Source organism: Ovis aries, chromosome 1 (genome assembly GCF_016772045.2).
Source record: "Ovis aries strain OAR_USU_Benz2616 breed Rambouillet chromosome 1, ARS-UI_Ramb_v3.0, whole genome shotgun sequence".
Lineage (NCBI taxonomy): Eukaryota > Metazoa > Chordata > Mammalia > Artiodactyla > Bovidae > Ovis > Ovis aries.
Window position 1 is genome coordinate 222937183 of NC_056054.1, and position 20735 is coordinate 222957917.

Below are 20735 nucleotides of genomic sequence, written 5' to 3' on the forward strand. Positions count from 1 at the left end.
TAAATAAACTTTTTTTTGAGAAATCATATTGTTAAAATTGACCTGTCATAAAATAGAATTCCTTAGCAACTCAGTGTTCATGAAAGAAGCTGATAAAGTATGTCTTGGTACAAGTTTTCAGTTTTGTGCTGGCAAACTTGTGGCTATCCAAGGCATTACATATTTTGAGTCATTTTCCTCTGCTTCTTGGGAAAGAGCAGAACAGTTAATCAGATATGTATATTATAGGTAACATACAACACATGTATTTTTCTTGGATTAGAATTTCTGTTAATATAATTTAAGTAATGTAATTCAAACCCAAAATTAACCCCAACTATTAGTTTGAATTTATATTGTGGGTATAGATTCTCAGACATTCTAGGGGAAATAATTACAGTATTTGTATTATAAGCTCATTTTATATATTCTGAAAACATCAGAGAAGTTTGCTAATAATATAAATGTTTTAACTCTGGTTTGTTTTCTCTTTTTAATTAGACAATTTTCCTATTGTGTCATAAACAATTTCATAACTTAAGACTTTTGTACCTAGTGCAAAGTCTCACATACTTTATGAGGCAGTGAGCATAGAAATGGGAATACCATTCATCACTTTATTCTCCTTAATGCAAAGCTGGCATATGGTAATGTATCAGTGGATTAGACTGGTCATAAAAATCTCAGAATTTAGTGAATGTAAGTATTAGAGCTGGGCAGAATTTCTTAGTTCAATGGTTGCTCATTGTCTTGGAAAACTTATGAGTTAAATGAGCTTTGAGTCTATATTTTCTTCTTAAAAAACTTATGTTTCATGAAACTATTTCTGATATGGGTGAATACTAAAATGAATATTGGAAAATATCTGATGCAATTTTAACTGAACGTGTAGAATGGTTACATCTTGGAGATGCTCACTCATAGGGGCTACTTCATTACTTTCAAATAATTTATATTTAAATTTATTTAAAATTCCCTATTAGTAATTGCCAGCTAATATATTTCAGCTAATAAATATTACATTATGGGTGAAGAAATAAGAAACTGTTTAGTTCATGTGTCATTGAAAACTTACTGTCATTGTTGAAACCTCCACAGAATTAGACATAGAGTTCTATGCAACTTTACTGATTATTCTTAATGTGGAAATTACTTCAGAAAGATTTAGAAAGTTGGATTCTAAGAAGGCTTCAGTGTTCTTATTTTATTTGCCAAAGAAAAATGACTTTAAGTCTCTGGTAAATATTTATTTAAAGTGAGTAAGTTTTTCAGTGCTAAGGGGATCAGATTCATCTTAGAGCATCCTCTAGTCACTTTATTTTTCTTTTTCTTTACTGTTACGCATCAAACTTCTATTTCAGGAATATATACATTAGTAGCCATTTGAAATAAATCATAGTCTGTTTACTTAAATATGAATGAATATTCCATCATCAAAAAGTACTTTTTCCTACCAAAGATTGCCTAGAATCAAAATATGGAAATAGGATCAAAAAAGCTATTAATAAGTTGGAAACTTTAGGCCAGTTTTCATAATACAAAAACTATTTTGATATTTATATAGTTTCAATGATATTTGCCATAAATACAATAACAATTAGATTACTCTCAGGCATTCATTTTTATTAGTTGTTCCAGTTTTATGTCAACTGCATAGACTGGTATTACACAGACAAAATATATTTTACATCATATAATTGGAACTTAATTGATAATCTATCATGTCAATTTTTTCCAGTGATGATTGACATTTTTAAAATTTTATTTTTAATTTTTTTTTTGGCTAGTCTGGATCTTTGTGGCTATGCATTGGCTTTCTCTTATTGCGGTGAGTGTGGATACTCTTTGTTGTAGTGTGGCGGATCCTCGTTAGGGTGGCCTCTCTTGTGTGTAGCATGGGCTCTACCTGTGCAGGTTTCAGTAGTTGCAGCACACTGGCTCACTAGTTGTAATTTGTAGAATCTAGAGTTGTGGCACATGAGCTTAGTTGCTCCACATGCTGTGAAATCTTCCTGGACCAGGGATCGAACCCAAGTCCCCTGCATTGCAGGGCAGATTCTTATCCACTGTACCACCAGAAAAGTCCTAAATGACTTATTTTGAAAATTACCTTACTAGTTCTTCAAGAACTTATGTTCAAAATGACCCAGCCCTTCCCATCCAAATCATTCTTCACATTTCAAGAGTGCAAATTTGACAGAAATAAAATCTTTCCCCCCAAAATAGGAATGCAGCCACACAACTGAAGGCCAAAGGAGGTCACAGATAGTACACAAAATCCAACTAGCAATCTTTTGATTTATAGTGGATATTCTTAACATTTTATCATTAGAATTTATAATTCAGTAGCCAATGTCTATTCTTACCATATGTATTAGATGTATATAAAGTGCTCTACTAAAGATGCTCAAATCTTCAGCGATTTAAAGCAAATTATTTTTTCCCATTTAACATTTTAGAGAAAATTTAATGATCCAGAGTAGATAGGTTCTTCTGGTCCACAAGGTGATCCAGGAGTTTAAATCTCTCCTAACTTCTTGTCTACTGGGGATACATGCTCAAAGCTGGCTTACAAGACCAATATATGTCTGGCTCATAGAAAGAATTAAATAGAGGATATGGGGGGAAGCAGTTTCTTCTTAAAAATGTAATGTGAAAGTTGCATGCATGAATTCTGGTCTTATCTCACTATTAATATAATTTAGTTACATCATTAATTTTAATGATTTAATTTTAATTTCTAATCTGAGAGATTAGAAAATGTAGTCTGTAGATAGATATGTGTGTACTTTATTAAATTTAGGGGACTCTGCCTTAAAAGAATAAAACAGGAAAAAGATAAACTGAAAAACTGACTCTGCTGCTGGTAAGACTGATAAACAGTGTTTTTAAGTAGGCCATATTGTTGCAAAAATTGACTTATGAGTGTATTACCAGTGACGTTCCCCACCTCCATTTTATTCTTTCCACCTCCTGTACCAGGATAAAGATTCTTAATTACTGAATTATCTTCACTCCTGGACATTATCCAATCTAGGCATAGTTCCTCCCTCTTCTCTGATTTCTTTTTAATGGCCATTTAATATAAGTTCAGACTTCCCAGATGGTGCTAGTGGGAAAGAAACCACCTGCCAGTACAGGAGATTAAGAGACATGGGTTCAATTCCCTGAAGGAGGGTATTGCAACCCACTCTAGGATTCTGGCCTGGAGAATCCCATAGACAGAGAAGCCTGGTGGGTTAGAGTCCATAGGGTCGCAAAGAGTTGAACATGACTCAAGCAATTTAGTACCCATAATATAAGTCCAGGTAACATATATATATATATATATATATATATATATATATATATATATTATATTGGGCCTTTCCCAGTGGCTCAGTGGTAAAGAATCTACCTTCAGTGCAGGAGCCACAGGAAACATAGGTTCAATCCCTGTGTCTGGAAGAGTCCCTGGAGGAGGCCAATGGCAACCTACTCCAGTATTCTTGCCTGGAGAATCCCATGGAGAGAGGAGTCTAGCTGGATACAGTCCATAGAGTTGCAAAGAGTCTGATACGACTGAAGCGACTTAGCATGGCATGGCATATATTATATTATATCTTAATAAAAGTCACTTAATATAAGTCCGCTTAATGTAAGTCCCTTAATATAAAGCTTAATATAAGAATCTGCCTGTCAACTCAGGAGACCTGGGTTTAAACCCTGGGTCAATGGAATGAATAAGATTGAACATGCATGCACATACACAGTGTAAGTACAAATTCTGTGCCAACTTTGTCTGAGACACCCTGCCCTTCCTTGTTTGAATGCAGTCATGTTCCTGATGGTTTTTTGCTGGTGAACTTTGACAAGGGAGGACTGATATAGATATACAATGTACAGTCACTGCTATATCTTGCTCCATAAAATGTGTGCAGTGTTGTGAATTAAGTGAAAAAGTCATTGTCCTTGCGAAGTGTGCTCAGTCTCACCTGGGCAATATAATCAAGCATGCTGTGCTGTGTGTGCTTAGTCGTGTCAGACTCCTGTGACCCCATAGACTGTAGCCTGCCAGGCTTCACTGTCCATGTGATCCTCCAGGCAAGAATGCTATAGTGGGTGGCATTTTCCTTCTCCAGGGGATTTTCCTGACCCAGGATCAAACCTGGGTCTCCTGTATTGCAGGCAGACTCTTTACTGACTGAACTAGGAGGGAAGCCCCAAGGAAGCAGGGCTTACTGCTATCCTTAGGGTAAGGATAGTGGTAATATATAAGCTAAAGCAGTACTGTAACACAATTGTAAAATACATTGTTATGAAGGGGAATGGGGAGACATTAACTAATGTTCTTGAGGACAACTAGAAGAATTCAAATAGTCCCTTTGGTAGAAAAGTGATGTCAACTGATACTAGAAAGATAGATAGAGTTTGCATTGAAGAAGGGCAATCCAGATTCTGGACCAAATAAGCACAGGTGTGAGAGTGAGAAAGTGGAAGAGCTTAACTGGTAGTTACGGCAGGAGAGTGGGTTCACTGAAGATGTCAGATGAAATGGCAAACGCAAAATTTAGAGTGTAAATATAAAGTTAAGAAGTTTAGATCTCTACCTCCAGGCAGTAGGTGCTATTGGAATACTGCACTGGGATTAAAACAAGTTGCATTATTTTGCTGGGAAGTGGTAGATGAATACTTTAGGGAAATAAAGAGAAAATCAGACTAACTGAGAAGAGAAGAGAAGTTAAGCCTGACCTGGGAAGCCCCATTCATTTATATCTCTCTAAATATGTATATCTATTTCTATCTACCTGTATGTCTGTGTTATAGTTTCATTGTCCAATCATTCATTGTTGTTTTATAGGAGCATGATTGACCTTTGTATATCAAGCTTTTATCCTGTGATCTTGTTCCACTCACCTCTTGGTTCTAAAAGATTTCAGTTGGTTTAATGAGATTTTCCACTTAAATAATTATATGCTTTGTGAATTGAGAGGAAATCACTTTACTCTTATTTCTATATCACTGCTATTTATGTACTAGAAATTCTCCTTTATATCTCCCAAGGTCTTAAGAGTAATCCATGTGTATACTTCTTTTACTGTTTCTGTTTAAACTCATATTCAGGATGCCTCAAGAAACTAGTTACTCTACTCTGTGTGACCACTTTGTTTTAATATAAATTCCTTTGAAAATGTAGTGCCCTGACTACATGTAGAACTCGTACTAACCATTTCAGAGTCAAATTGTACTCTGTGGTAGCAGAGCTGTAATAATGATAATGGACTATGTGAGCACACATAATTCTTATAATGACCCTATGGGTAAGTGTTTTTATTTCTAATTTGTAGATACAGAGACTGAGGCTTGAAGAAAATTAACAAATGTGCCCAGAGTTTCTCAGACATATGTGTTATAGCTGGTATGTGTATGCAGGGCTCTTGTTTCAAGTCCTTTGTCCTTAAACATTATTTTAGCTTAAACCAATAGTGCAATAATTGATATCCTATATTTTTCCTGTTTGAAAAGTTAAGTATTTATGCAATAATTTTTGATAATAAAATCAGTGCTATAAGTAATAAATAAAATGTTGATTTTATTTCTGTGCTACTTATTTATATATCTATACTTTTACACTTTATTCTTAGGGATTTTGTTAGTTCTTCAACTTTAAGTTTAATAACAAGACACAGGAGATTACTTATTTAATCATTGCCTTTTATGAAAAATTATCAGCCAGTTGTCATTTCCTACAAGTGTTTTTCAAATCCTAGCTTACAAGTATGTTTCAACTTTCCAGTGAGAGTTTAAATTTTGCACAATGTATAAAACAGTAAATGAAACAGCATCTATATGGTAAAAGACATACAATTTTGAAAAGGGAAATAAACACTATAAATAAGTACTTTTATGTTCTTAGGCTACTTCATAGCTTCCAGAAATCAAAAACTATCTGAGAGCACAATTATTACTTAACCTAGATTCCCAGAGAGAGATTTACACAACAGTTTTCAGGGTTAAGTTTTTTTTATGATTGCACATTGAACAGAAGTTTATTAAATACTGATAAGCTGGTGAGAGTGCAATAAAACTTTATGAGTAGCTCAATTTATAGCTGAGCAGTTTTCCCTGATCATTACTTTGGCAGCCTTATTCAACTCTGGTACAGCAGAGCAGAAAGAACAGAGTATGAAATAAGGTAAGTTTACCTATCATATTTCTTTGTTACATTTGAGTTTTCAAGTAATTGTGTGTGTATTCCTTTAATTCATGTTAACGGTATTCCTGTCTATCTTCAATTGGTTAAAATAGCAATGATAACATATTTTCATTTTCCATATTAAATGTATAGCCCCTTGTACTAAAACAGGAAAAAAACACTTCTAAAATGTTTTAAAGATAGAAGAATATTTTCTTTGCCCAGCTATTCATTAAAATTGTCAGACCCACGTAGAATGATAGAAAGTTTAGTTGAATTGTTCTATATAGATGAAAATAAAGATAAAATATATTTTGAAATTTAGAGAAATACTGTAGCCATGTTAAATATATATTTAAGAAAAATATATACAGGATGGAATGCTACACTTATAAAACACTCAAATCTTTTCTAGCAAATTTCTTTAAAGACAAGTCATTAGTGATCTTTAAAATTAGTAGTAAGTATTACTCATTTTGAAAATAAATATACAGAGAATGGGCATCAATATATAATTTCTCCAAAACTATTTTGCTTAAAATTACTGCAATCCAAAATACAATTACTGTAATTACCACCTACAGCTTATGAACAACTTTAGTACTAATCATTTATAAGTACTCATGTAAATAATTTAATTTGGTACATTTTTGTTCTGATTTATTTAAATTAAAGAGGGTTAGCTTCATGACAATATGCTTTTTTTTTTTTTAGATTTCCCTTAACAAAAGAAAAGAACAGTCATTTTTATTGGCTTCTTGATCTCAAAATGAAATTACTTTGTGTGAGAGTTAAACTTATTTCAAGTTAAACATTAAATTCATTTCTGTTGTTTCTCACATAACTTTGAGCAACCGGGATTCATTTTCTAAACAGCCTTTTAGATCATGTTGCTTTATTTAAATTTAGCTTACATTCATTCAAGTTCTGAAGATTACTGATGCAATAAACAGCTTTCATATCTATAATAGAAAATCATAAGCTAAAACTGAGTGCTAATCTTTCAACTTTCAATCATAAGATATATTTTTAAAATTGAGCTTAAACTAATTTGATGTTAGGATCTGAACTACTTTCATGATTCTTGCTATTAGGAATGTGACAGTACAATGGAGGAAATTAACACGTGCTTAAATAATTGCAATAGATATACTATATACTGTTGTAAAATGGGAAGAGAATAGGTTTAACTCTGCTTCTGAAAGTAAGAAAACTTTCACAGATGATATAGTATTTGAACTGGGTGTAAATTGGAACTAGAAGAGCTGGTGTGGAAGAATTGAAGAAAGATTAAATAGCATGTACTAACGCATGTTATCCAGAAAAAATATTTCATTGTTGGAGATAAGGGTAAAATTCTGAAACTATTCCGGAAGTAGAATCAGCAAGACTTGTTGAGTGCTTTATTGTGGTAGAAAGATATGGAAGAGAGAAAAAAAGTTTTTAGATCGAGACAGCTCAGTATATGAACTGACATAGACAGAGGAGAAAGGGTGAGTATAAGAGTGCAAAAAGAAAAATTGATTTTATTTATTTATTTATTTATTTTTGATAATTGAGCTTCTTTATTTTATTCATTAATAAAATTTATGTGCTGCTTACTAGGTGCCAAGCATTGTTTTAAGTACTTTATAAATATTAACTCATTTAATTATTACTATTATTATTTTACATTTCAATATAAATTATTATTATTTTTTTTTTACTTTGCAATGCTCTATTGGTTTTGCCATACATCAACATTAATCCGCCACAGGTGTACATAAGTTCCAACTCCTGAACCCCCCTCCCACCTCCTTCCCTATACCATCCCTCTGGGTTACCCCAGTGCACCAGCCCCCAGCATCCTGTATCCTGCATCGAACCTAAACTGGGGATTCGTTTCTTATATGATATTACACGTTTCAATGCCATTCTCCCAAATCATCCCACCCTCTCCCTCTCCAACAAAGTCAAAAAGTCTGTTCTGTACATCTGCGTCTCTTTTGCTGTCTCGCATACAGGATTATCGTTACCATCTTTCTAAATTCCATATATATGTGTTAGTACACTGTATTGGTGAAGTAAGCCAGAAAGAAAAACACCAAAAATTGATTTTAAAACCACAATTTATAAAAGAACTTACTGTGAAAATTCTTAATTTCTATCTAAGTGTATTCTATCAAATTAAAACATATAGCAATATAAAATATAGAAAAATCGTGGAAGCTTAAAGACAAGGAGAGATAGATTATGATCAAAACTAAGTTAAACAAATAGGCTTTAAGATAATTACAAGAGAAGAGTTCTTCTCTACCTACATTTAGGCATCTCTGGACGGTAACTCAAATACATATTATCTGAAATAAATACATTTTTGATTTGAGAGTCTGGTATATTTTGCTATTTGAGAGCGGAATTTGGTGATCATGTAGTTTAAATGCTTTTTTAAAGCAACAGCTCCTAAATGTATAGCATATATATGTGTGTGTGTGTGTGTGTGTGTGTGTGTACGTGTCCTATATATATGTATTTTCTACATTTTATATTTGTATTCTTTTATATGTTTATATTTATTTTATTTGCCCCATATTTATATTTATATACTTTTCCATACTTTTTACTTTTAACTTTGAAGCCGCGCAGTCGTGACCGAACCCCTTGGACTGTAGCCCACTAGGCTCCTCCGTCCATGGGATTCTCCAGGCAAGAGTACTGGAGTGGGTTGCCATTTCCTTCAGGGGATCTTCCCGACCCAGGGATCGAACCCAGGTCTCCCACATTGCAGGCAGAAGCTTTAACCTCTGAGCCACCAGGGAAGCCCATACTTTTCCATGATATCCTTATAAGAAAGTAGTGCTGGAATTGCAGAGCAATAGTTATAGTAGGAAGAACTGGGTTTTTTGACTTTGAAAAGATAATATTTTCTCTAAGCCTGAAGTTCATAAAATAACAGTGTCTCCTTCATACAGTTGTTGTGGAATTAGGAACACAATATAAGTATTAGCTTTCCTTGACTTGAAAAATGCTCTAAAATGAGACAGCAACTAATCCCTCCTGGAAATTTTTTTCCTTTTATATTTTCATTTCAGTGTACTACTATAATGTTCATCGCTACTTCTGTCTTTTTACTTGAAATTGCATGTGTTGTTTACCCTTTTGCAAATGTGCATTATTTTACATTGTAAACTGTTAGAGCTGTCTGGAGCTCTGCTTGCATTATGCTTAGTAGAAAAAATACATAATTTTATGATAATTATGGTCATTTATTCTATATTCTACATTTCAAATGTATATTCTTTTTCTTTCTTTAGATGGCAAAGAAGAAATTTTCCGGATTAGAAATTACTCTGATTGTCCTCTTTGCTATAGTTACAATAATAGCTATTGCCCTTGTTGTTGTTTTAGCAACTAAGACACCTGCTGTTGAAGGTAAATAATATTTAAAATATTTATACATTATAGTAAGTTGAGATAAAGTTTACTCTATAATAATTATGGATGTTGAAAAGTAATTTATAACATATATGAGATCTATATGAGATGAAATACTTCAAGAAAGATCTCAGGTAGGTTACAGTTACTCCAACTTTTTCTATCCATTATATTACAGATATTTCAATGAAGTGTCATTGCAATTAAGAAATCCATATGCTTTGATATTAATGGCCTTGCTTTAGAACTAGCAAATAGGCAAAAGAAACAAAATATGAATAAACAACACAGTAATCTTCTATAGTTACCAGTGAGGTTCTTCTAACTAGCAGGAAATCTCATTAGTCGGGTTTTGCTCTAGCTTTCAGACACTTGCAGTCAGGGTTAGGAAATTTAAGGGGATAACCTCTTTGTCATAGACTTTTTTTTTTTTTTTTTTTTAAGAGTGAGGTCATATGAGAGAAACAGAGAGAGGTGAAACAGGCTTGAAGTGTTTATCATTTTTCCTGAATATTTATATCCTAATTTAAAGTTGATGCATGCTACTTTCATCCACCTGATCTACTTTTTCTTTCTTCCTCATTCTCTCCTGATTAAATCAGAAGTGAAAAATGTATTGCAAATTATCTTATACTCTAACAATAGTTAGTGTTTTCTGCTGCCTTATGCCTTGTTTTATAATCTTCTAGTAAACTGAAAGCTTGCTACATTATGAAGCAATCAAATTTATCTTCCCCATCTCTGGTCCCTAGAAAGTCCCTCTTTATTATACAGAGCTGGGATTTTGCTTTTTTTGCTATTCTCTTCTTTCTCTTCTGTTTAAGTATCTTCTTCCTCCTAACCTTTTTTTCTTCTCTAATTCTTGTCTCCTTCTTTGCATCCTCTCCCCATATATATTCCCCATACATATTCCCCATACATATTTCTCCATCTTCTTTCTTCATCTCTAAAACACAGTTTGTGAGTATGGTACAGGAAACATTTTGCTTCCTTTTGAGTCTATCTTTTAAGACCTTCTGTGAATGTACTTTGATTCACTTAAGGAGCAGTCAAAGGGCTTTATACAGGTTTAAATATTGTTTGGATAATTTCCTTTCGGTAATTAGGACTTGAATTTGTAGGGGTTTTTAAAATTTTCATTATATATATATATATATATATATATTTGTGTTTACTTTCAATGTATTTGTTACTTGAAAATTTGAAAAGCAAATTTAAAACCATGTTTTGTTTTACTGACCTGTTTCTTTCTCAGAAATCAGTGATTCAACCGGAGGCACATGCCCAAGCATGTTGAACGATCCTATCAACCAGAGAATAAACTGCATTCCAGAACGATCTCCCACACAGGTCTGCAACCAAAGTCTTTTATATTTCTATGAATAGATATATAGTATGATAATTATATTAAGATAATTATTGGATATATTCCATATTTTAAAAAGTATAGCCATTAATTAGGCTGTATTTCTTTTTATTTATGTATGAACAGATGAGAGATAATGGAAATTACTGACTCTGCTTTTCTGTACTTCAATTCAAAATAGCAAGTTAATATTTTTCCATACTTAAAAAGCTATTGTTAAATTTACAATTCTTTATGAAATTCTATCCACTCAAACTACTGCTTAAAAAGTGTGACCTTCGATAAATATAGAACTTTTAAGAAAGAATATCTACACTCTAATAGAGTGTAAAATAGAGTGTAACTATTTAAATAGTTTAAATATTTTAAATTGTTTGTGATGATGACATTAACAAGAAGAATCTGTGGAAAATAAAGTAACATTGATTCTTGTAACTATTTTTTTAATTTTTAAAACCATTTATTATTTTATTATTTGGGGAGAAGGAATTCAGCTGGAGAAAATTAAGTGTAAATAAATGGATTCACTTAACCCTAAATTGACTCTTCTTTAGTCATTATAACTTGTATGGGATTAAGAGGTCAATGAGTGAAGGTGTGTATGTGTGTATTCCCATCTTGTGATGTTTATATCAAAAGTCACACACGCTCCAGATTCTGTTAGGTAATGACCCTCCAAAATGCTCAGTTCCCATTGAACTATCATTTTTTATAACATGTATGCATGTGCCTGTGTGTGTGTATGTGTGCCCAGTTGCTCAGTCGTATCTGAGTCTTTGCGACTCCATGGACTGTAGCCTGCTAGTCTCTTCTATCCGTGGGATTCTCTAGGTGAGAATACTGGAGTGGGTTGCCTTTTCCTCCTCTAGGGGATCTTCCCAACCCAGGATTGAACCTGAATCTCCTGTGGTTCCTGCATTTACAGGCAGATTCTTTACCATTAAGCCACCCGGGAAGCCCCTGTGTATATGTGTACCTGATGCTATTTTAATTTGATGTTAAAAATGGGAAAGAATTTAACATGTGTACCATTAACTGATAAACATGGAGATTAAAAAAAATTTTTTTCAAGGCAAATAGCCGAGAAAAAGGGCTCACAAGTATTCAAATTACAAAAATATGTTACACTATTAAACTTAAATATTAGATTTTTTATCATACCAATGTTAACACACAGCATCACCATGTGACTCAAATTTTACTATAAACATATATAAATTTTCTTTCCCTTCATGTAACCTTTCCATATAGATCATAATATTGAGGAGAATTTATTATTTTACTTTATACATTAGATGTAATGGCAGCCTCTATTTGCAACAGCTAGCATATGAACTAGTTTAAATAGTTTAAATCATATCAAACTAAAAATTATCTGGAAATAAAGACCTTAAACATTTCACCTAGGCTTAAATTTAGGACCATCTCTTCTTTATAGCCTCACTTGCAATTTGATATATAATTGGTGCACAATAAATATTTTAGTTCTTCTGCACTGACTACATGGTAAAAGAACAGACTATAATTAACTATCTAGAGGGCAGGAATCTTGAAAATAACATGACCTTACAATAATGTATATTCATATGTAAATTTGATAAATCACAACTCAGAGCATTGATCACTGATGTAATTCAATTCATCAAATATTTACATTTCTTCAAAGTGAAAGGAACAAAAGAATAAATGATATTTTAGTACATTACATATTTGAAGAAATACGTTTTTTAGAATATTCATTCAGACAATTATTATAATGAGTGAATGTTTAAAAAATAGAGACCAACATATATAATAACAGTACTAATCCTATGATTCCTTTAATAAATGTTTTATCAGACACTTTGTGCAGCTCGAGGTTGCTGCTGGAGGCCATGGAATGATTCTGTTATTCCTTGGTGCTTCTTCGTAAATAACCACGGCTATAATGCTGAGAAAGTAACATCAACAAATGCTGGTGAGAAGTGTTCTATCCGGGGTGATCCAACATATTTTAAGTTGAATAAAAAAAGTATATTCACATTTTTTCTTTGGAAAAATATCTTAAATAAAATCAAATAGGAACATGTACACAAGAATGTTCAAATTTGGTATGTTAAGAACTTATTTTTTTCACAATTCTATCTTCCAAATTAAAAAAAAGAAAAGGTGAGATCTACAATAAAATTAGAAAAAATATGAAAATATTTAGTGATTATTAATCATTATAAATAAAACCATAATTCATACAACTTTTTTTTTTTCTTTAAGGACTTGAAGCCAAATTAAAAAGGAAAGCTTCACCTACACTCTTTGGAAATGACATTAACAGCGTACTCCTCACAACTCAAAATCAGACACGCAATCGTGTGCGGTTCAAGGTTTGGGTTTTGAGTTTCCTAAAGAAAAGTTAATACTAAAGAGCATGTTATGAATATACCCTCTAACCCACCAAGACATTTTCCGTCTTAATAAATGTCTATTCCAAAGAACTTATTGGGCTAGTTACTCCACTTCTCTGAGCCTTCTACTCAGATAGAACTCAAGAACTAGTTCCTCTGGCAGTAGTTTCTAAAGAATTTAATAGTATAGTCAGCGTAAAATACTTGATCCAGTGTCCTGAGAAGAACTAACACTCAATAAACTGTAGTAATTTTTGTTATTGAACTATAGACTGTGACAAAAGATTAGTTTAGAATTTAATTTAAGGAAGCTGTTAATTGTTCCATATAAGTTTGACACACTCACTAGTTCTTTTTACTGGTATCACTTCTAGTCATGATTTTAAAGAAACTAATTTCTGCTTTCTTTACCAAATTGTTTGTGAGTATGGTCTTTTGGACTGGCAGTAAAAACAATATATCCTTTGTACAATAACTTTTCGCAACAATTTCAAAAAATTGTTTTTTTAAAACAAAATTCAAATTACTTTCAGGACTTGTGAGTGAGTGATCATCAAAATACTGCATGGATAATTAATAATTAAATTCACAAAAATCTACTATTTAAGAATCAATATTTAATAATAGTTTCATGATTTTTTTCTATTGGTCAATAAAAATTATATTTGATATAGTACCTTTATAATTAACTAATTCTATCAATTCCTTAAGAGTATTTACAATTTATTTTTTGCATAGCCATTCAACAAAGTTAAGTTTATGACTAGATTAATAACTCATCTATAAAATCATTAGATTTATTGTTTTGTATTTAGAACTTGCATTTAATGCCTAACTCAAAACTGAAAAATTCAGTAACAGTTTTGAATCAAATAATGCTAATTTTGAAATATATTTTCAGATCACTGATCCAAATAATAGAAGATATGAAGTTCCTCATCAGTTTGTAAAAGAATTTAGTGGAACTGCAGCTTCTGATCCACTATATAATCTGGAGGTTATACATGATCCATTTAGCATTAAAATTTCTAGAAAAAGCAATAATAAAATTTTGTAAGTAATTATCTTATATTTATGTAAGTTTAAATAATTGGTAAATTTTATTGTATTATCATAGAACCACAAAAGTCTCATTTTCAGGGCATTTTCAGAAAGAATAAATTTCCTTCCAAAAGAGGATGGGAGTACATGTTTTTAAATATTATAATATCAAAGAAGCTTTAATTTCTTATGGATGAAATGTACCAGAATATGAAGTATAGAATGGGCCAACCAAATTTGAAGAGAGCCACTAATGCAATTTTAGCCTTGCATATATTTTGCATAACTATAAAACCTTATATGTCTTTTCCTTGTTATCTATCATATTCTCTTTCAATTGGTAGGATCAAATAGTTACTATTCAGAGAGGGACAAATATCCATAGTATTAGAGGATTTTTCATTATGTGTATGAAATTAATTGAATAATTTACACATAATAAATTTAAATAGCCATAGATAATAATTTAAACATTATGTGAATACCTTCATTATAAATGTATTTTGAAGGACATTTCTGGTAAAAAAGTTAGTAACTTTCAATATTGCTGCTCTTGAGTTTCCAAGAAAAATTAATTGGATGATCAGGACTTAATCTCAGCAATTAATTTTCATAAATATATTTTAATAACTTGAAGTTGATTTTATGTTAAATCACAAAAGAAATGCTATTTGACATTTTGCATAGCTTATATTTGATATATATAAAACATGAAACCTTTCTTTTTCAGGAAAAATGATTTTCAACTTAATTTTAATACATGTATAGAGGTATAGAAACCAGTATAGTACTATGTTTTAAAACTCTGTCTCTGTAGAAAGTCAAAACTGGGTTTGAAATTTGGTTCTGCTGACTACCAGTTTGTCACCTTGAAAACATGAGTAAATTTGTCCAAATTGTGCCGTTTCTGAAATGAAATTTATAATAGTGGTTCTGCTTCAGTATTGTAGTAAAGATAAAAGGAGAGAAATGCATGTGAAGACTCATATTGTTGATGATGAAGCAAATTGTGTTGATAAAATTAAGTTCTGGTTATGGTACAATCATGTGTTCATAAGAAGTAATCACAGCTAAAGACTGACCTATTTAAAATGAAATATTCTGGATGATAACATAGATCCTAATTTAGTAGAGCATTTTATATATTTTTAGCTCTTTTATTTATTTCATGCTCTAGGTTTGATACCAGCATTGGTCCCCTGGTATACTCTGACCAGTATTTACAGATCTCAGCCAGACTTCCCAATGAATACATTTATGGTCTAGGGGAACATATTCATAAGAGATTTCGTCATGATTTGTATTGGAAAACATGGCCAATTTTTACTCGGGATCAACTTCCTGGTGATGTAAGGATCTCTATTTTTTGTTGTAAATAAAATAATTATATTTGACAGGAGATAATTCTAGCCTTTTTGTAACCATTATTTTTTGTTGTCAGTGATATATATTCCAGAAGCTTCTTTACTTTAAGGGTGAGGATTCATATCAAAGTCCTAAATTAAATAAATAAGTGAACAACAGATTTTATGAATATTTTAAAAGGTATTTCTATTTTATGAATGTTTTCCTTTGACTTTTCACTTTTATATTTTATTAATCACTTTTCAGTTACTCTTGTACTTACACTATCTAGGACTAGTTATTACATAAGAACACTTCCAAACACTTACCATGTTCAACATGGTTTTGTATATGTGCTGTCTGTCTATCTAGTGGACATCATGTCCTGCAGCTATACCTACTTTTATCTCTTCTGTAACTGATAATCTTTCTTAGGTTCACATATTTTCACAAGAAGTTAGTTTTTTATTATTTATACATATCATTGATAGCTCATTTGATCTCACCTCATAAGAAAATTTCCCAAACTCCTCTATGCAGAATTAATCTTTATTTTCTAAAATACTTTATTCATATTTTGTTATGACATCATCAGTTATTATTAGTGTATATATATTTCTGAATTTCAAAAGTATGCAGTTTTTTATGACAAATACAATAGCGTTAAAAAACCATTTAAATTGATTCATGATTGCTTTGAGTCAAATGTTACTGATTTTTAAAATTCCAGTGATACTGAAATGAATAAGTCAGTTGTTTTAAAGATTCTCATTTGGTACAAAAATATTAATAAATTTTGCTACTCATCAGCTTTCAACATCTATACTGAAAAAGTTATATGAAGTGGACATCATCTTAGAATTCCTGGCAATACCTTGGGGCATACATGAGACATGATATATAAACATTCTATTACCCTATCACAGATAGCTTATTTTTAGTTGAAATATAGTTGATGAAAGGCTTATTAAAACTCATTTAATCATCATAAAACATAAAAGAAAGTTAAATAATCTATTAATAGCATAACATAGTTATATACTTATATCTTAATGGATTAGTAAGCAAAATAAGTTCAATGCCTTTTGTGCTACAGTGTTTCATATGGTATAAAGTAGAAAAAATTATTATAGAATATAAGGAGTAAATTTGGAGAAGGCAATGGCAACCCATTCCAGTTCTTGCCTGGAAAATCCCATGGATGGAGGAGCCTGGTAGGCTGCAGTCCATGAGGTTGCTAAGAGTTGGACACGACTGAGCGACTTCCCTTTCACTTTTCACTTTCATGCACTGGAGAAGAAAATGGCAACCCACTCCAGTGTTCTTGCCTGGAGAATCCCAGGGACGGGGGAGCCTGGTGGGCTGCCATCTATGGGGTCGCACAAGGTTGGACATGACTCAAGCGACTTAGCAGTAGCAGTAGCAGCAGGAGTAAATTACAGAAAAAGATAGGAATACATAAAAGCCATTTAAGTATACTTTTTTATTTTAAATGTACTTTAAGTTTTAATTTTCCAATTTATGCCGTACAGAATAATAATAATTTATATGGCCATCAAACATTCTTCATGTGCATTGAGGATACTTCTGGAAAGTCATTTGGTGTTTTCTTAATGAACAGCAATGCAATGGGTAAGAGTAATTTATCTGATAATATGTTTAAATGAGACTTGAAATGTTTTATCTGCTTTATTTATTCCAATCATAGATATATTATAGCAGAGTAAACTTTGTTGTTAGTGATTTAGAATGTGAAATTATTATAAGCAGGTTTTATAGTTAGTGAGGGCTTCCTTTGTGTCTCAGGTAAAGAATCTGTCTGCAATGCAAGAGACATGAGTTTGATCCCTGAGTTGGGAAGATTCCCTGGAGAAGGGAATGGCTACCCACTCCAGTATCCTTTCCTGGAGAATTCCATGGACAGAGGAGCCTGAGATATGGATTTTTGTGTGTCTGTGCTTCTGTTTTGGGGGAAATATGCCATATTATGATATACAAGCTCTTCCTTTTCCCTCCAGAGCAACATTGAATGTATCCATGTAAATGACTATTCCCATTCCCATAGCCTTGATTGTTAAGATAAGTTCATATGCCCTGCAGATTAAAAAAAAAAAAAAAAAGGTATATATGGGGAAAAAAAGAGAGAAGAATGAATCATATTTCAGTTCATCATAACTCAAGCAATGTAGAACCTTTTATTTTCTAATGTTGTGAGTAATGTAATACCTATATTTGATAGATGAATCAGTGATAATTAAAAAAAACTACAAAAATAATAATATTCCAGCAAGAGCAGTGCTCCATATGGTTATCCAGACAATTACTATGTTTAACATATAGAAAAATTAAAACCTTCACAGTTTTATTTTATAGAAATCAACTTGTGATATGATCTTTCACAAAATCTTCAATTAAAATACTGAGATGCAACTTCAAAAAGAAATATTTTTTATTGTAAAAGGACCAATCCTTTATTCCCTGCTAAGCATTTTCTAGGGAAGCTTTTGCCAATATCTGTAAAAGGAATATCTGGAATAACCTATCATAAACCTAATATATGCTGGCATTCCACTTTTCTCCTGTATTCTTATCTTAAATATCATATTTTATCTTAATAATTAAAAAGACTCTAAAATTATATGATTAATGTGAAGTACTTGAAGTAGACATTGCAATTATTTTCTTATTATGTACATTTTTACTATATACATATGCTTTTCCAATTTTTGTTTTGTAGAGATTTTCATCCAACCTACTCCAATAGTAACTTACCGAGTTATAGGTGGAATTCTGGACTTTTATATCTTTCTGGGAGACACACCAGAACAAGTAGTTCAACAGTATCAGGAGGTGTGTTGCAGGTCTATTTTAAAATTTTTTTCTACCATACCTTTCTTTCATCTAACATATTTAAATGATTTTAGTTTAGCTATTGGAGGCCCCTTAGCTGAATATATTTTTATACCTTAACCATTTTTCAGACATGAGAAAATACTTTTTATTTTTGTTTTTCTTGTACAGTGACACCTAGGTATATTTAGATGTCTATATTTCTGATAACAAATGGTTTCTTGCTTCCAGGCAGCTGAGTTCAGTATTTAAATTTCTTTGAGATGTTACATATGGGATAAAAAATGGGATATCTTATCTTCATTTGATAGGAATTCCGGAGGCAACTGAGTTTAACAAAAGGGCTAGTGACACTTGCTGTTAATCTACAGTAGGTAAATCCCAGTAAAATTGGCTCTGACACTCAGATTTAGAAGGGCAAATTTTGAAAACATAGTCTGAAGTCTTACACCTTAAACATACTAACTAAACAACTTTCATTTACCTATTAAATAACATGCTATTGTACATGAGCCCAAGAAAAACTTCAGAAAGGTGAAGAACTCAGGACTTATTTTGAGCTGGATTCTAAATGTTTCTCCCATGTAAATTGTTAGCATATATAAATCTTGGTGTTATCATGAAAAATAAATAATCTTTATAGACATAAAATTTAAGAATCATGTCTATTTTTTAAATCTTGTTTTATTGATAAATATTTTGACATACAATTCCCATATCCTAGAATAATCTCAAAAGAGAAGTAATTACTATCAAAAAATTTAGTTATGATCTAAAACCCTGAACTAACAGTAGCTAGAATTTTACCCAGTTGAATAATTTATAAAATCTTTCAATTTCCAAGTTGCCGTTCATAAATGTGAATTTCAGAAATGTACACAAAAGTTACAGTCTCAATAATATGACATCATATTTATTGTGTATGGCTGTCACAACATCAAAACAGGGGACAGCACATTTTTTAAAGAGTTTAAGATTTGATTTGTGAAATATTAGTTGGGATAGTTGTCTGTTACATGCTGAGTAAAGTCTGTGGTCAGCGCTACCTGAACTTGAGTCATGTTTGACATGCCAGTGCAGCATTCATGCATTAGTAATACAGTTGCATACATCATTTTATGGGTAGACTTGCAAAGTCTTGAATTTAAATAAAAAATGGCATGTAGAATATAGCATTATTTATCAGTGCTAAATTTCAGTGGGGGAACAAATTAGACAGAAATTAGGCAAAAGTAAGTATTTCTTGTTTGAAGAAGAACGAACTATCCTTTCTGTACAAATTAACTCAATAGTGGTGCCAAAAATTGAAAACTTTAATGCGTTTGAATGACCAGATCATTTTATATGTTTTAAAGATGATATATACATATAAAGTATAAGATGAATAGTACATAAATTAATATTATACATAGCAACACCTATTTTATATACTTTTATGAAAACAAATTATGTGATATGTATAACATACACACACAGAAATTTCAATCACATGTCTAAATTTTTAAAATTTTAAGAAACATGTTTATGAATAGTGTAAACATATTGAGTTTTGGCACAGTTTTATTTGATACCAAGTTTTAAAAAATAAATTTAATGCTTAAATTGAAGAGAATACAATGACCCAATATTAGTATTTAAAAAAAAATTTAAATAGTAGTTTTTAGACATACATGATGAAATCACAGTTCATTCCCCTATAAAGTTATTTGTTTTAATATAACCTAATAATTCATTTTTAGTGAAAAAAAAAATATCAGTTGCACTTGTATATCCAAGTGCAAAATCCTGTACTCTGTTGTTGTGATAAGACACTGGTGGCCTGTTGTGACTGTGCACTGAGCCTGCTTGGGCTACCAGAGAGTGGGAGGAGAAGGGCCCATCTGGTCCTTGGGGGAAGGAAGAATACAAGGCCCTACATGTGACTATCAAAAGTACCTTATGAAATAATTTGTGGGGAGCCTTGTAGGCATATATTTTATTAATATTTTTGCAAACTAGGAAATAAGTGCCAAATGTAATAGAATAGGAATTGTATCATTCATTCATTTTGTTGCTACAGGAAGTGGGGAGTGTGGTGGGACAGTTTTCTTGTTCTCTAATATCTTTAATGCTATCCTTTTATTCTTTTCTTTAATTTTCCGTGCATAGCAAAATACACTTATAAATGCTACTTTTTAAAGTGCTA

The 20735-nt window shown here is 31.7% G+C and overlaps 1 protein-coding gene across 3 annotated transcripts in view; it reads left to right on the plus strand.

The window, feature by feature from the left end:
- The first annotated feature begins 6093 nt into the window (after positions 1 to 6093).
- Positions 6094 to 20735, plus strand: part of SI (sucrase-isomaltase) — a 112927-nt gene continuing 98285 nt past the window's right edge. Inside the window, exons 1-9 of one of the 3 annotated variants that reach the window (XM_027958732.2) lie at positions 6094 to 6154; positions 9448 to 9565; positions 10824 to 10918; positions 12774 to 12891; positions 13185 to 13294; positions 14217 to 14368; positions 15534 to 15705; positions 17233 to 17332; positions 18438 to 18550. In XM_027958732.2, the coding sequence (XP_027814533.2) occupies positions 9448 to 9565; positions 10824 to 10918; positions 12774 to 12891; positions 13185 to 13294; positions 14217 to 14368; positions 15534 to 15705; positions 17233 to 17332; positions 18438 to 18550 (978 nt within the window). In that variant the 5' untranslated portion in view covers positions 6094 to 6154. Of the gene's footprint in view, positions 6155 to 9447; positions 9566 to 10823; positions 10919 to 12773; positions 12892 to 13184; positions 13295 to 14216; positions 14369 to 15533; positions 15706 to 17232; positions 17333 to 18437; positions 18551 to 20735 lie in introns of those variants that run through there. The other 2 variants (XM_042234933.1, XM_042234939.2) reach the window with 2 other exon arrangements.